Source organism: Schistocerca cancellata, chromosome 6 (assembly GCF_023864275.1).
Source record: "Schistocerca cancellata isolate TAMUIC-IGC-003103 chromosome 6, iqSchCanc2.1, whole genome shotgun sequence".
Lineage (NCBI taxonomy): Eukaryota > Metazoa > Arthropoda > Insecta > Orthoptera > Acrididae > Schistocerca > Schistocerca cancellata.
In genome coordinates, this window is record NC_064631.1 from 124,213,910 (window position 1) to 124,231,805 (window position 17,896).

At 41.8% G+C, this 17,896-nt stretch overlaps 1 protein-coding gene across 3 annotated transcripts in view; it reads right to left on the reverse strand.

The window, feature by feature from the left end:
- LOC126191384 (lachesin-like) overlaps positions 1–17,896 on the reverse strand; it is a 945,166-nt gene that overhangs the window by 157,388 nt on the left and 769,882 nt on the right. For 2 of the 3 annotated variants that reach the window (XM_049932237.1, XM_049932236.1), the window contains exon 7: positions 2,680–2,751. The exons of the other annotated variant lie outside the window; for it this stretch is intronic. In XM_049932237.1, the coding sequence (XP_049788194.1) occupies positions 2,680–2,751 (72 nt within the window). The remainder of the gene's footprint in view (positions 1–2,679; positions 2,752–17,896) is intronic. 3 annotated transcript variants of the gene reach the window in all.

Here is a 17,896-nt window from a genome sequence, read left to right on the forward strand (position 1 = left end):
TTTGCCACTTTTCTGCAAGGTGACTGATGACATTGCCATATGGTCGGAAGGCGTCCTTGACAACTTCCTCTGGGACCTCGAAGGGGAGCTCAAAAACCCGTACAGTCCTTAGGCCCATGTCCGCATGATCCAACGTCACTGCACCGATATGCCCGTCAGAATGTTTGAATCTGAGTGAGTTCGAGTATTTAGACACCACTGTCGCGCAGATCTCTGCACTGGTCATTTTAACATAAACCACGCTCGCCGTTATAGAAAAATGTATTCCGACGACAGTCGACGGATCTAAACGTAGATCGTCGCGTATGAAATGTTCTATTTCATAGGCTCGAGGACGCGCGTGATCTGCTTGGAAAGTAATTTTGATCGTATCGTGACGCCATGTGTGTGCCATAGTCGCACCACTGAACTTGGAACAAATACAACTCGCGCCGCGAGAAGGTAAACACAAGCAAGCGCTCACGGTCGCGCACGGCGGGGCGCAGCGGACGTCCTCGCCCCACCGCAGCCGAAAGCAGACTGTTGCCTCTCAGCTATCCAGGCGGACATCGGCGTTCCGTCATTCCTGCTTTCCGCGGGCAGTTCGTTATCGAATGTTCTGTTGATACTGCTTGTCACACGAACACACTCCACGCTTCAATGATCTGTAAGGCATGTTCAGATAAACTAAACTGTACTGCACTATTCATGAAGGCGGGCACTAAACTTTACTACAGTAAAGGTAGAGACCTATCGTCTCAAAGATGCGTTTTGGACTCCATCTCCTTTTGTAGTGTCTCCCATAAATAGATCAAATGCTTTTCCAGGGCACTTTATATTCTTTCTACTTGTTTATTCCTTTATACCAAGAGAAGAATAACTATAAAACGAATTCTTATTACAGCAAGTGAAAAGTCCCTGCCATGTGACACCGACTCAGTAAGAGTTTAAAATTAGATTGGATGTGATAGTTTAGCTTTCGTATCTATTTCAATGCAAGTCACATGAACACCGGCGAGCGAAGTGGGAGAGAGAGCTTTCGATGTACCGTAGTGACTCATTTCTCACGCGCAGCCTGGTGGCAGAAGATGGCTCTTTAGCTGCTGTTCACTATGGCAAATGACTGTCGAACTGAGCGCAGTCCATGACCTCTGATCAAGTGAGATAACGTAGGCTCTGATATAAAGGACTTACGGGGAAGCGGTGAACAAAGGGCCACTACAAAGACTCGTGGAGATTCCCCTGGAGACTCATGTATCGGAGCCGTTGCCTGTGACAGACCCTGCCGCCGCTTTTGTTAGAGTACCTCTGGTGACACATTGCTAACGCGAGAGAGTGACAGTCAACTTCATGACTTTTGCCATTACATGTCCTCTCCCAGTTTAAGTATGCGAACCAATTCCATAAATTACTTCATGATATTTATAACTAATATCTTTTCTGAAGTGAGGCATCTTCAGTACACTCGTGGTTCCCTGCCAACTAGGCAATTTTAATATTATCTCGATCACCCAATTTTCCGTGAATCAACAGGCCAAGGCGTCGACTGGAGTTTCTGGGGATCTTATTTTGTGTGAGTTCATTATATGCGGTTTACTATGGTCGTTTATCGGCCGCGTAACAACAAAAATTTGGGATACTTTTGCGTTGAATTGTGTGGTAAACCGTAACTTCCTGGAAAGGAGATCCTTGGTAAACTCGCGATACTGTGCACCACATGGTGGCATTTGAGCCCTGAGCTCTTTATCTTACCAGATAGAGCTGAATAAGGCCGGAATCCGTGCGGCCTTTACGCAGTAAGAATACTCTCTCACATGATGTCGGAATGCATGGTTATCAGAGTCAGCATCGAAGAATTCGTGGCAAATGTCTGCGTAATGCGTTAAGAGTGAAGCGCCATCTTAGAGTACTAACTGTACAGTGTGAATCGTGTAATGTCTGTTGTTAATTTTGGTCTTTCGCATATCGTAATTAGAGCACACATTTTTTTGTGTGCAATTAATGCACTCGTATTTTGCTCCTTGTTTGTTTTATTAACCTGCCGTATATTGAAGTTGTTTTATGCACTTATTCACCACTATATCCGCAGTTTTGATTCCGTATTGTTACAACGGACCTTCTATCTAAAGATTAATTTATGAGGTCGGTCACAAAATTATATAGAAAATGCGTAGAACGGATGACACAAGACCTTAATGACCGCGTGGCCAAGACCTAGTTAGTCTATTGCACTATTGTTGGTCACACGGCATACCACAGCATTACTTTCCATCAGGCTAACGTGCCGGTACGTAATGCTCTGAAATCTAAATCACAGGTGACAATTTTCCGCTAACTCCCAAGGGATGCTCGAATCTAGTAAGATGTAGAACAATGGAACACATATTATAGTGGTCTCATCCTGTCAGAAATGTTGTCTGTATGCGTACTTTTGTTTTAACAACAGCCAACTGATTTGTTGCGCTTAATTATCATTATAGTCATATATTTATCACTCCTTTGCGTTTGTATATTTAACATTAGTCACAGATGGTTAAATAATCAATCGTTGTAAGATGTGTTTTTGCAGTCAGTATCACTCAAATGTGCTTCTACATTCAAAAAATGTGCATGAATATCAATGTTAACGACTTGTACTTAGATATTCATGTTGTTTAAATAAGAGTAAATCTGGTGCTGGCTCCTGAGGGAGTCACTTACCCGAATGGGGTTGTGGAGACAGGTTTTACAGTGGACGCTACGGCTGGACGGTGAAGACTGCAATGTATGACCCTAGGAAAAATATACCTCACATCTATTAGATGTATGTACACCAAGTGCATTTGAGGAGTGGGCTGGTAGCCCCAAAATCGATCGTGACACAGTAAAAATAAATTTAAAATCAGTTTTGCAATCAGAAGCAATTTTATTCCTAATCTCAACTTACGATACGACTGCGTTCCCACTTTCCATCAACGATGGAAAGTTTTAAATTTAAGTAAATCGGTCATGCATTCATACACACGATTACAGTCTAGTTAGCATGTGAATTGTTAGACTTGTAAATACGTTTAGTACACCAAATCCTCACTCTTAAGGGATTATGTCTCTCTTGAAGAGAATGTCACCGCCGAATTTCTGATTAGGGTCAGTTCTTTATTTCAAACCATTACACCTGAAATGTAACAAAGATATCTATCTTACGGTATTGTACCAATTTATGCTGTGTTGCAAGAGATCTTTCATTATTTTATTAAAACTAGATACTATAAGTAATCAGTTGTATTCTGTATGATGTAAATTTCCCTACTTCGTTCAAACTATGTTTCTCGCAATAAAAATTAGCTGTTTTACTCTTTTCATGGAATATATGTGATAATAATTCTATGCATGTTCTGTGGATGAGATGTGAGGAACGTTTCGCTATCTGTTCCCGAAAAGAATCATGTTAGTAACATATTTAAGAAGTTATGTCCTTTCACTCAACGGGGAGGGAGAGCAGCTTTGTTGAAAAAGCGTCAAAATGTAGATTCACTGAGATGAGATACCGGTTTCATTTATTGTGTAACCTATTAGGCATCTGATAGTGCTCGTTTTGTAGACAGCATGTTTAGATCGTAAATGTGGCGGTTACTGCTAAAAATAAATATGACAATATTTCAGTATAGATTTTTCCCTCATCTGTGGGTCTGCATGGGAGTAAATTGACTAAGACTAATGTAAGAGAATCTTGTTATTTTGACGGCAGTGAATTGATGATAGGGAGATTTAAGGCGCAAGTCCGGTTCACAAGAAGGACACTGAAGAAATTCTATTTATTTTTAAAACAATGAAGAATGGTTGTCATGACAAATCAGATGCGGCCATCGCCTACAGTGCCTTAAAATATTAATCGAAAACAGAAATAAGGAGATTTGGACCAGGAATTACATTTCGCCCGCTTTCGAAGAGGAACTGGTAGTTCTCTCTCATTACATATGTCTGTCATCTACAGTATTTTCAGCCTCTATAATCCACCATTCTTAATTCTAATTGGGCTTCAAACCTGAACTACAAATAAAACCTGAAGAGTTTGAGTAACATCTAAGAAGCAAAAGAAGAAGGTCATCCTGTATATATAGTGCAACATGGAAGCTATACTACTTCTCCATCTGAAAGTCACGAGCGTCTCCCTCCAGTGTGGTCCGTGAGGATAAAAGGGCTGTACGCGGAACTGGGAGACACGTGTAGCGAGTCTAGTACTTGTTCCAGCATCCTCTTAGTTCTCTGTGGCTTACATGATTCTCTTCATGTGAGACTCGACATGTACGGGGCTATTCGTTTATTAAGGTCCAGTCGGTCTTGAAATGGAAACTACAGTAAAAAAATCCCATATTTTGGGTAGTGTCTCTAGTATGCCCGTCGATCGTGTCACGTCGTTTTCTAAGTTCTGAGTGCGCAATGAGCACATGAAGATTCCTAGAAAATAGTGTCTCCCGCCAAGTATGAGTGCCTGCTGCAGATTCCGCTTGATCTCTTGCAGTTCACACAAGGAAACTGTAATGTGTTCTTCTTTCTCGGTCACAAATTGCTGTGACTATGAAGACGCTCCTGCAGCCTTTCCAATGGGAACTGATTGATCACCGTCCTTACAGCCCCGTAATTTTCATCTCTGGTCACGTGAACCGCTGGCCATGAAAACATTTTAGCTCCGACAACGAGCCACAGCCTGGCGTAGAGAATGGGCGGAAAGCACAGGCTTTTGCCTTATATTACGAGGGTATTGGAAACTTAGACAAATGTGTAAGTCGGAGTGGCGACTATGTAAAGAAGTAGCTGGAACGTTTAACTAACTGTTGCAAATAAAATATTTTTTTATGTTCACTGAAGTTTCCGTTTCACGACCGATCAGACATTAACAAACGAAGAGCGTTCGTACCTTGGAATAAGGCCACATCCGATTCCTTTCGAGTTCCTGCTCAACCACACCAGTGTTAATGTTCTTCCTGATAATTTCATATCATTGTTACTCTTCTCTGTAGTGATTAGTTACTGCTTTAACAATTACTTTTTTAACGACAGTTCTGAAATTTCTGTGTAAATGATTATTTCGCGAATCCATAACTTATAATACTGTTCTGAGGACACATGTCGCCGTCAGTTTCAGTCATTTCATGGTGAGCTCAAATTCATAATGAGTGCAACTGCCTGAAACTCTAATCAGCTGTATTGAAGTTTTTCATATTCGCTAATGATTTCGGCTGCTGACGAAAATTGGCTCCTCGTTTCACTTATAATGTGTATGAACTACCCGGCCAGAACACATACAAGCACACACGAAACACAGGTTTGCATTACGTACGTCGCTAATGATCCTGATTTCGAAGGGATATTAAACGCAGATTTAAAAAAAAAAGCTTTGAGAGATCGCTGCTGCACAATTTGAAGCATCTTAAAGTCTAAATCACTTTAAGGCACGAAAACGTCGATACTACCATACAAGATGTACGGTTACCAGCCGTCACTAACTTCACTATGAAATATTGTCCTATTTGGAACAAATGTATCTGAAATATGATATTTCTGAGTTGGTCTACCCCCAACTGGACTCAAACTTCGCCCATTACCTACCGTAAAAAGAAATTCAGTACAGCGTCAGCACTTACTTGCTACACTCTCCTGTTCACTCGCACAGTATTGGTCAAGGTTTTCAGTCACCAGTGACAACAACTATATATTTTATTTTCATGTACAAACGCATCGTACAAACTAAATAGACCAACATTATGGTTCAGGTTTTAGTCTCATCAAGTATCCAACATTTCCCCTCAGAAGAGCTGCACAAACTCGGGATTCTAGACGTAAGATTTTGTAATGTTTTTCAAGATATCGCAGTCCAACAGGGCGGGAAATCATTCCGTACGTCTTCAACACTAGAGAACCTCACTTTCTGACCTCGCTGTCAATTTTATAGCGGAAGAGTTTAATGGGATTTAAGTTAGGTGACTGCCTTGACCAAATCATATCCTTCGGTTCGCCACAATTATCTTTTGTATTGAAATAACCTCTGCGCAATTTAGAAACAAGTTTTGGATCATCGTTCTGCTGCAGAACAAACCCACAACCAATAAGTCTCTTGCCATATGGAGCTGCGTTGTTCATCAGTGTTCTTTGATATCCTTCCTTCTTTAATGTTCCATTAATTCTTATTAGATCACCAACTTTATCACCCGAAAAACATCCCCACACCATGATCGAACCTCCACCATACTTCACCGTTGGCGTCACACAGTAATTCTTCATACGTTCTCCACGAAGCTGAGGAACTAACACTCGACGATGGCTTCCAACTATTTCAAACTTAGATTCGACCTTGAATAACGCCTTGGACGATTGTTACACGTACCATTTTTTATGTTACTGTACCGATTACAATCTTTTCAGCCTGTCTGTGTAAGAAAGGTTTTTTGGCCGCTATCTAGTCCCTTAAATTTATTCACGAAGACGGCGTTGCAGTGTTGGGACAGACATTAGAACCGCTGACTTACTATTTACTTCCTCGCGAATTTCAGGTGCAGTAAAAGTATGATATTATTCGGGGTTTACCAGATCCCGAACATTTGCAATGACACCAGTTTACTTTATCCGCTGCAATGTATACATCACTGTAGACTGGGCTACGCTACCATTTGTTGCTACTGTCTTATTAGAATAGTCTTCCTGATGCATAGCTACAGTTACAGCAGGTTTTTCAAATCCATTCTCCTGCTTTCGACCCATTAGTACTTTCGGAGTATGCTGATGCATTAGCTTTAACAATCATATACAACCATTCACTCGACGAAATATCCGTACCCAAAGACTGGAAAGTTGCACAGGTCACACCAATATTCAAGAAAGGTAGCAGGAGTAATCCATTAAATTACAAGCCCATATCGTTAACGTCGATATGCAGCAGGATTTTAGAACATATATTGTGTTCGAACATTGTGAATTACCTCGAAGAAAACGGTCTATTGACACACAGTCAACATGGGTTTAGAAAACATCGTTCTTGTGAAACACAGCTAGTTCTTTATTCACATGAAGTGCTGAGTGCTATTCACAAGGGATTTCAAATCGATTCCGTATTTCTGGACTTACGGAAGGCTTTTGACACTGTACCACATAAGCGGCTCACAGTGAAATTTCGTGCTTATGGAATATCGTCTCAGTTATGTGACTGGATTTGTGATTTCCTGTCAGAGAGGTCACAGTTCGTAGTAACTGACGGAAAGTCATCGAGTAAGAGAGAAGTGATTTCTGGCTTTCCCCAAGGTAGTGGTATAGGCCCTTTGCTGCTCCTTATCTATATTAACGATTTTGGAGACAATCTGAGCAGCCGTCTTCGGTTGTTTGCAGATGACGCTGTCGTTTATCGACTAATAAAGTCATCAGAAGATCAAAACAAACTGCAAAACGATTTAGAAGAAATATCGGAATGATACGAATAGTGGCACTTGACCTTAAATAATGAAAAAGTGCTAAATGGAACTCGTTAAACTTGGGTTACACGATAAATCAGTCTAATCTAAAAGCCGTAAATTCAACAAAATACCTAGGTATTACAATTACGACCAACTCAAATTGGAAGGAACACATAGAAAATGTTGTGGGGAAGGCTAACCAAAGACTGCGTTTTTTTGGCTGGACACTCAGAAAATGTAACAGACCTACTAACAAGACTGCCGACACTACGCATGTCTGTCCTCTTTTAGAATACTGGTGCGTGGTGTGGGATCCTTACCAGATAGGACTGACGGAGTACATCGAAAAAGTTCAAAGACGGGCAGCACTTTTTGTATTATCGCGAAATAAGGGAGAGAGTGTCACAGAAATGATACAGTATTTGGGATGGACATCATTAAAAGAAAGGCGTTTTTCGTTGCGATAGAATGTTCTCAAGAAATTCAAATCACTAACTTTCTCCTCCGAATGCGAAAATATTTTGTTGACACCGACTTACATAGGGAGTAACGATCACCAAGATACAATATGGAAAATCAGAGAGCGTACGGAAAGATGTAGGTGTTCATTCTTTCCGCGCGCTATACGAGATTGGAATAATAGAGAATTGTGGAGGTGGTTCGATGAGCCCTCTGCCAGGCACTTAAATGTGATTTGCAGAGTATCCATGTAGATGTAGATGTAGATGTAATATGGTATGAACCCGACCATGTTCACAAACACACTGCTAGATGCAAACAATGTACCGTAAACTAATGCGAAATGATTGCCACACAGACAGCTGAAGGAATGAGGTATATTCGAATGAAACCGTCTTAGGTAAAAGACACGTCATTGTTATGGATATTTTCCAGCGCACCTCTTTGCGAACCATCAGTCAGATACACAACAGAGGCGCTTAGACTTTACATGTTTTATTCTAGGAACGAGAATATGATAAATATTCAAAATGAATTTCTTGTTTTAGCCATAAATCAGTAGTGGTGATCGAAAACTTTTGACCTGTAGTGTACTTGTGAAAGAAGATTTTCATACGTCGTCCTCGCATTTGAATAAAATATTTCTCTCGTCTAAGCAATTATTCATGGTTTGTCGGACACCGCCCCCCCCCCTCCCCAATCATCTTGCAAATGTAGATAAATTTTCACAATTCACTGCTCAATTCCTTCACTTTACAGTTAGACGGGAAAATCCAGTTAATTTTCTGTTGAGTTTCTAGGAGCGACGTTACTCACTGGGACGTGAACGCTAAGATTTCGAGGGCCTTAAGCTGTGGTCAGTTTTTCATACGGACTGATGGTTCGTTCTTGTTACACAAAATGTTAATAGCTGCAACATAGAACGCTAAAATAACATTTCATAAGGCTTGAAAACACTGTACTTAACAAACGCGTTCTCACACGGAAGGAGGCAGCTAACGTTGACGTGGACTGCGCTCTCCAGCGGCCGCTGTCGGCTTTATTTGGCTCGCAAGCCGCACAGCTCCTTCACGAAAATGGACGCGCGTAAGAAACTACGTTAACTGCAATAGCGACTGTCGAAGAAGAACGGAGATAATCACGAAGATTATTCTACACTCGTCGATGGTAGAAGAACATTACCAAATGCTGTACAACGGTCTGATATACATACTGGTAGAAATTATTCCGCGTTCTCACACGGAAGGAGGCAGCTAACGTTGACGTGGACTGCGCTCTCCAGCGGCCGCTGTCGGCTTTATTTGGCTCGCAAGCCGCACAGCTCCTTCACGAAAATGGACGCGCGTAAGAAACTACGTTAACTGCAATAGCGACTGTCGAAGAAGAACGGAGATAATCACGAAGATTATTCTACACTCGTCGATGGTAGAAGAACATTACCAAATGCTGTACAACGGTCTGATATACATACTGGTAGAAATTATTCGTTACCTCAATAGAATTTTCATCCTATTTCTGGTTTTAAATGGAATATAGCTAAGATATGGTATCCAATGTCAGTTAGCAATTGCATAATATCCATATTCTCGATGTTGCGTAAACTGCGAACATTCTGAAGTAACGTACTTCATAACACAGATTTCAAGATCGAGATTCGTTTCACAAATTTATTCGAATGGAAGTGGAGATTGTTTCGAAGCTGCTCCCATCAGTGTGAAACGTATTTCCCAGCACGAACAAACCTGAATTAGACCACAACCCCAGAAAGTATCACAGTCACATCAAGGTTTCTAACCAGTGGAGAAACATTCCAGTCTTTGTAACATAAAGCGCAGCAAATACAGTAATTATAGTAAATTACATAGACTGAATTTTCTCATTTTGAGAATACCAAAGGAGCGATCTGTTTTCCTTACTAGAAACTTTCAACAGCTGAGATCGCATAGAACGTTTCTTTATGTGAAACAACCGGTTTCGATCTAGTTTTCTGTCATCTTCAGGTCTAACGCCAAGTTGTCATGTGCATAAAAATCAGCACCTTATAAGAAATTTGTCATAACTGAAATATTTACAAACATGAACCACCTTGCGCAAACGGTACATATATCGCTCACAGGTGCTTGTTGCACCAAACAAAGGCTGTACATAGTACCGTATCCGTTCACATCAGCTGGACTTATTCACAAGTCAACGAGGCAAAAATCTAATATGTGAGAGTCTTTATTTCACGCTCCTCAGTGTAGCGGAACATAGAATTTCACGCTGCGACGTAACTAGTTTCTTTTCCACGTGCGTCTCATTCTCCCGTGAGAGGATGGGTTAAAGTATTGACGCAGCACGAGAAATGTCAAAAATTCATGGAATTGAAGTCTCTGAGTCCATAGATACTGCTTCAACCAACGAACAGCTCAACAGGCAATTCAGTTGAAGAGGAACGGACATCTCTTAAAACAGCAATCAAAGGAGGTTTTACAGATAACCATAGGTACAAGGAAAGTAACTGCGAAGAAACCATGGATAACAGAAATCGGTGTGAAATCTTACGGGACTTAACTGCTAAGGTCATCAGTCCCTAAGCTTACACCCTACTTGACCTAAATTATCCTAAGGACAAACACACACGCCAATGCCCGAGGGAGGACTCGAACCTCCGCCGGACCAGCCGCACAGTCCATGACTGCAGCGCCCTACACCGCTCGGCTAATCCCGTGCGGCCATGGATAACAGAACAAGTACTTTAGCTAATGGGCGAAAGAAGAAGATATAAAAATATTCAACGAATTAAGGAATATAGAGATACAAGTCACCTAGGAATGACATAAATAGGAACGTAAGACAAAATGACTGCATGAAAAATGTGAAGAAAGCGAAAAAGAAATGACTTTCCGAAGGACTGACTCATCATTCGGGAAGTCAAGATAATATTCGGGGAAATCTACATCTACATCTACATCATTACTCTGCAATTCACATTTAAGTGCTTGGCAGAGGGTTCATCGAACCACAATCATACTATCTCCCTACCATTCCACTCCCGAACAACGCGCGGGAAAAACGAACACCTAAACCTTTCTATTCGAGCTCTGATTTCTCTTATTTTATTTTGATGATCATTCCTACCTATGTAGGTTGGGCTCAACAAAATATTTTCGCATTCGGAAGAGAAAGTTGGTGACTGAAATTTCGTAAATAGATCTCGCCGCGACGAAAAACGTCTTTGCTTTAATGACTTCCATCCCAACTCGCGTATCATATCTGCCACACTCTCTCCCCTATTACGCGATAATACAAAACGAGCTGCCCTTTTTTGCACCCTTTCGATGTCCTCGGTCAATCCCACCTGGTAAGGATCCCACACCGCGCAGCAATATTCTAACAGAGGACGAACGAGTGTAGTGTAAGCTGTCTCTTTAGTGGACTTGTTGCATCTTCTAAGTGTCCTGCCAATGAAACGCAACCTTTGGCTCGCCTTCCCCACAATATTATCTATGTGGTCTTTCCAACTGAAGTTGTTTGTAATTTTTACACCCGGGTACTTAGTTGAATTGACAGCCTTGAGAATTGTACTATTTATCGAGTAATCGAATTCCAACGGATTTCTTTTGGAACCCATGTGTATCACCTCACACTTTTCGTTATTTAGCGTCAACTGCCGCCTGCCACACCATACAGCAATCTTCTCTAAATCGCTTTGCAACTGATACTGGTCTTCGGATGACCTTACTAGACGGTAAATTACAGCATCATCTGCGAACAACCTAAGAGAGCTGCTCAGATTGTCACCCAGGTCATTTATATAGATCAGGAACAGCAGAGGTCCCAGGACGCTTCCCTGGGGAACACCTGATATCACTTCAGTTTTACTCGATGATTTGCCTTCTATTACTACGAACTGCGACCTTCCTGACAGGAAATCACGAATCCAGTCGCACAACTGAGACGATACCCCATAGGCCCGCAGCTTGATTAGAAGTCGCTTGTGAGGAACGGTGTCAAAAGCTTTCCGGAAATCTAGAAATACGGAATCAACTTGAGATGCCCTGTCGATGGCGGCCATTACTTCGTGCGAATAAAGAGCTAGCTGCGTTGCACAAGAACGATGTTTTCTGAAACCATGCTGATTACGTATCAATAGATCGTTCCCCTCGAGGTGATTCAAATCAAAAGCAAGGGTGGTAACATTAAGATTGGAATTGGAATTTCCACCTTTAAATGCAGAAGAGAGAGCGGAAAGGTGGAAAGAGTACACCGGCTGCCGCTATGAAGGGGAGGACTTGTTTTATGGTATGATACAAGAAGAAATAAGGGTCGATAGAGAAGGAGGACTTAAGATCAAATAAGGCAGAAGGGATAGATAACACTCCATGGAAATCTCTAAAATCGTTGAGGGAAGTGGCAATAAAATGATTATTCACTTTGGTGTCTAGAATCTATGAGACTGGTTTCTGGAATGTATGAGACTGGCGATACACCATCATTCTTTCGGAAAAACATCATACACACAATTCCGAAGACAGCGAGGGTGGCCAAGTGCGAGAATTATCGCACAATCAGCTTAACAGCTGACGCATACAAGTTTCTGACAAGAATAATATATAGAAGAATGAAAAAGAAAATTGAAGACGCATTAGATGACGATCGGCTTGGCTTTAGGAAAGGTAAAGGACGAGGCAGACGTTGCGGTTGATAATTGAAGAAAGACTAAAGAAAAGTCAAGTCACATTCCTATGATTTGTCGACCTGGAAAAGCGTTCGACAATGCAAAATGATGCAAGATGTTCGAAATTCTGAGAAAAATAGGGATAAGCTGAAGGGAGAGACGGGTAATGCACAGCATGTACAAGAACCAAGAGGGTATAATAAAAGCGGGCGACCAAGAGCAAAGTGCTCGGATTAAAAACGCTGTAAGACAGGAGTATAGTCTTTCGGCCCTGCTGTTCAATGTCTACGTCGAAGAGGCAACGACGGAAACAAAAGGATGATTCAAGAGCGGGTAAACGATATCTATGAAAATATTTGCTGATGACATTGATCTTTTCAGTGAAAGTGAAGAAGAAATAGAGGAGATGAGAATGGAATGAAAGGTCTAATGGATACAGTGTATGGATTGAGGGTAAATCGAATAAAGACGAAAGTAATGAGGAGTATCAGAACTGTGAACATTGAGAAATTTAATATCAGGGCTGATGATCACGAAGTAGATGGAGTTAAGAAATTCTGTTACATAGCAAAATAACCCTTGACAGACAGAACAAAGAATACATAAAAAGCAGACCAGCAGTGTCAAAAAGGGCATTCCTGACCAAGGGAAGTCTCCTAGTATCAAATATAGGTCTTAATTACAAAGAGAAATTTTTGAGAATGTACTTTTGGAGTACAGCATTGTACGGCAGCGAAACATGGACTGTGGGAAAACGAGAACAGAAGAAAATCTAAGCAATTGAGATGAGGTGCTGCAGAACAACTTTGAAAATTAGGTGGACCGATTAGGTTAGGAATGAGGTGGTTCTTTCTGCAGAATCGGTGAGGAAAGGAATAATGGTAGCACATCTGCGAAGACATCAGGGAATAAAATTCATGGTACTAAAGGGAGCTGGAGAGGGTAAAGACTGTAGAGGGAGACATAAATGATGTAGGATGCAAGTGCTACTCTGAGATGAAAAGTTTGGCAATCAGAAGACCGATGACTGAATAAAAAGCTCGAATCTACATGGACCTTTGTCAGTAAAATAGTCTGATAAGAAAAATAATTAAAGATAAAATATTTTGTTCCACAGTCGACTTCCGAACCTAACCTCCCTGGGTGGAGCGGAGTTCAGTAATACTCCAGTGCATGAGGAAAGCATGATAATATTTCAGACGACCTCGAGATTACCATACGTCTCCGAATGAGAAAGTCTATAATGACTTCTCATTGGTGTGGCATTGTCAAGGGATAGTGGTGCAGGAGTAGGGTTCGTTTTAGAACACGTCGGCTCTCGAAAGGCGGCTGCCTCCCAGCAGTGAAGCCGTGTCGGCGACGCCCAGCTGTGCGGCCGAATGATTCACACGCGTTTTGCGGCCTCGGCCTGGAGGAGCCGGCCCGCTTATTTATCTCTGGTAATCGCCGGTGGGACATTAGCACGGCGGCCGCGACGCGCCGCACAAAACACCGGGCCGCGTGAAATATTTAGCCCGGCGCCGCCACAAGGGAAGGCGGGAAGAGTGTTTTCAGGCGATCTGCTGGGGGCGTGGCGCCCCGCTGGGGAACCCCGCGGCGCTCTGTGTTCGCCGGGGGGCCGCGTTTCACGCGCAGCACAATGGCCGGGACAGGGGGCGCGCTTGTTGCGGCTGAGAGGCCGCCGAGCCGCACGTGTGACCCAGACTCTGCTCTCTTCGCAGGTCCAAACTTCCGACACATCTGCTTCCGGGGCATCTATAATGTAGATTTATAAAACGACACTTTTTCCAGCTTCATTCATATTTTATTCCAATATTTATCGGCCCGATGAGTTTAGGCACAAAGCTGCCTTCCTCATGTGCCCAACTGTTATTTGTACAGCTCTTGTTATGTTACACGTGCCTGTAGAGTGCGAGTCAACATTTTATGCAGAGGATGCTACTAAGTTTAAAAACTTCTTTAGTACTTCATAAAAATTTTCTAATCTAACATTCGAGATATGAGTAACAGGCACCTGATGATGGCAGCGAGCCGCCGAAACGCTTCTTTTTCATAAATATTGGAATTAAATACTTGAGTGAGGGTGAAATACCCAGCAGTTTTATTTTGTAAACTGCGTCTTGCAGTCGAAAAATCAACGGATTCCATTCATCGTCGACTAATTTCAGTTTAATCTAAGCTTTCAGTGATATCATACGTAAAAACTTCAAATTCTTTCGGTAGCGCTGTAATTTGGTCAGAGACGCCACAGAACTTCCAAAAGCAGTTGAACGAAATAGATTGTGTTGAAGAGAGGCTATAAAACGAATATAAATAAATGTAACGTGATTTTGGCAAATCAAAAAGGCGATGTTAACAGAGTTTGAACAGAAAATAAGACAATAAAGGTAGTGTTTAAGTTTTGAAATTTCGTCATCAAAATAACTGACGATAGACAAAGTTGAGAGCATACAAAACACAGACTGAAAGTAGCAAATAAAAGGTTTCTGAAAAAGGGAAATTTGCAAACCGAATTCAAATATATGTGTTACGAAGACTTTTAGGAAGGTATTTGTGTGGGTTGAGCGAAATGTAGACGATAAGCAATTTAGAAAGGAAGAGAAATTATACTCGTATATGGAATAACTAATGAGGAGGTACTGAATCAAACTGGTAAAGAACAACTTCACTAAAAGAAGAGATCGCTTGAGAGGACGAATCCTGAGGCATCAATTAACTGTCGATTTTTTAATGAAAGTGCAAGGGGAGAAGGGGGGGAGGGAGGCTGAAACTGTAGACGGAGACCAGACTGAGGCTCTGCTGAGCTGGAGAGGCTTGCACAGGACAGAAGGGCGTGGAGAGCTACAGTAATTTAGTCTTCCGATGGATGACAACAACATCTATAACAACAACGTGTGTATAGGTGTGTGTTCGTGTGTGTATGTTAGTCTTGTGCCTGGTTTGATGCAATCTGCCACGATTTCCTCTCATGTGGAGTCCCACATCTCAAACTAACATATCTTTCTTCCCCCTTCACTGTCCCATTCGCGAACTGAGCATGGAGCCAATGATTCTCGGTATGGTGCAAGCTTTCACTTCTCTGTTTTCTCGTCGTGGACTTTTCGTGTGACGTGTGTGAGAGGAAATAATATGTTGCCAGACTCCCAGGCCGACCGCGGTGGCCGTGCGGTTCTAGGCGCTTCAGCCCAGAACCGCGGACTGCTACGGTCGCAGGTTCGAATCCAGCCTCGGGCATGGATGTGAGTGATGTCCTTAGGTTAGTTAAGTAGTTCTATGGGACTGATGACCTCAGATGTTAAGTCCCATAGTGCTCAGAGCCATTTGAACCATTTGAACCAGACTGATGACCTCAGATGTTAAGTCCCATAGTGCTCAGAGCCATTTGAACCAGACTCCCACAAACATATTAATCTGCCTGAAGACGATTCTTGGAAATGAGAACGATGAGCATTTCCACTGTTCAACAATTTTAGTTGGTTTTCTGCTCTGCAGTCACTTAAAATAACAATGTCTTCCATTATAGCGTTCGTGTGATGATAGGGAAGAGGTACAGTACTGCAGTCTTCTGCAGTTATACCATTTCGGAAGACATAAATCATTGTCTCAGCCTTCTTTCAGTATGGTCACAAAGCGACTGATTACATGAATTTCTTCCACTTTCTGATTCAATATAAGATCAAATTTTCTTAGAATTCTTGTCATTTCCGTTAGCAAAATTTACTTCGCATTGCACTGAACGCCTCTCGAATTGTTCTCCTTACTCTTAGTTTGGTTTTGTTTGCTAACTAGACTCAGATTTAAACACTGAAAGTGTTATCTGAATCGCTTAAGGCGAACGCCGTACTGCCATATTCCTTATTCTAGTTAATTTTTCTTGCAACATCAAATGTTGGATGCTTCTTTTTTCTTCTTTTCCAGATTTTAGACAGGGTACGATTCATTTGCATATAACACTGCTCTCCAAACGTATTATTTTCACAAACTTGGTTCTCAATTTTATGACTGTGGTTGATTTCAGAAGACACGGACGTCCTAGTTTCCTGTGTTACTTGCTTCTTAGATCCTACATTCCTCATCCATCAAGTGATATTTTGCTTTCACGCAGAACTATTTCACTTTGTCCTGAACGGTAGAGAAATAATGTGAACGTGGTTTGACGAATTCTTTGCCAGACATTTAGGTGTGAATAGCAGAGTCGTTCTGCAGATGTCTCTTACCTATAATGATATCCTCTTCTGAGAATAAGTTGTTTTTTTTCCATCAGTCTTCCGACTGGCTTGATGCTGCCCGCCACGACTTCCTCCTGTGCTAACCTCTTCATCTCAGAGTACCACATGCAACGTACATCCACAATTATTTGCTGGGTGTATTCCAAACTCTGTCTTCCTCTACAGTTTTTGCCCTTTACAGCTCCCTCCAGTACCATGGAAGTCATTCCTTCATGTCTCAACAGATGTCCTATCATCCTGCCCCTTATCAGTGTTTTCCACATGTTCCTTGCCTCTCCGACTCTGCGCAGAACCTCCTCATTCCTTACCTGATCAGCCCACCTAATTTTCAACATTCGTCTGTAGCACCACATCTCAAATGCTTCCATTCTCTTCTGTTCCAGTTTTTCCACAGTCCACGTTTCATTACCATACAATGCTGTACTCCAGACGTACATACTCAGGTATCTCTTACTCAAATTAAGGGCGATATTGGTTATTAGTAGACTTCTCTTGGCCAGGAATGCCCTTTTTTCCATTGGTAGTCTGCTTTTGATGTCCTCCTTGCTGCGTCCGTCCTTGGTTGTTTTACTGTCTAGGTAGCAGAATTCCTTAACAACATCTACTTTGTGATAATCAATCCTGATGTTAAATTTCTCTCTGTTCTCATTTCTACTATTTGTCATTACCTTCATCTTTCTTCGATTTACTCTCAATCCATACTTTGCACTCATTTCACTGTTCATTCCATTCAGCAGATCACGTAATCCTTCTTCACTTTCACTAAAGATAGCAATGTCACCAGCGCATCGTATCATTGACATCCTTTCACCTCGAATTTTAATTCCACTCCTGAACCTTTCTTTTATTTCCATCACTGCTTTCTCGAATTTCAGATTGAACAGTAGAGACGAAAGGCTACGTCCTTGTCTTACACCCTTTTTAGTTTGAGCTCTTCGCTCTTGGTCGTCCACTCATATTATTCCCTTTTGGGCGTTGTCCATATTATATATGACTCATCTCACCCTATAGCTTATCCATACCTTTTCCAGAATTTCGAACATCTTGCACCACTTTACATTACTAAACGCTTTTTCCAGGTCTACAAATCCTATGAACGTGTCTTGATTTTTCTTTTGTCTTGGTTCCATTATTAGCCGCTACGT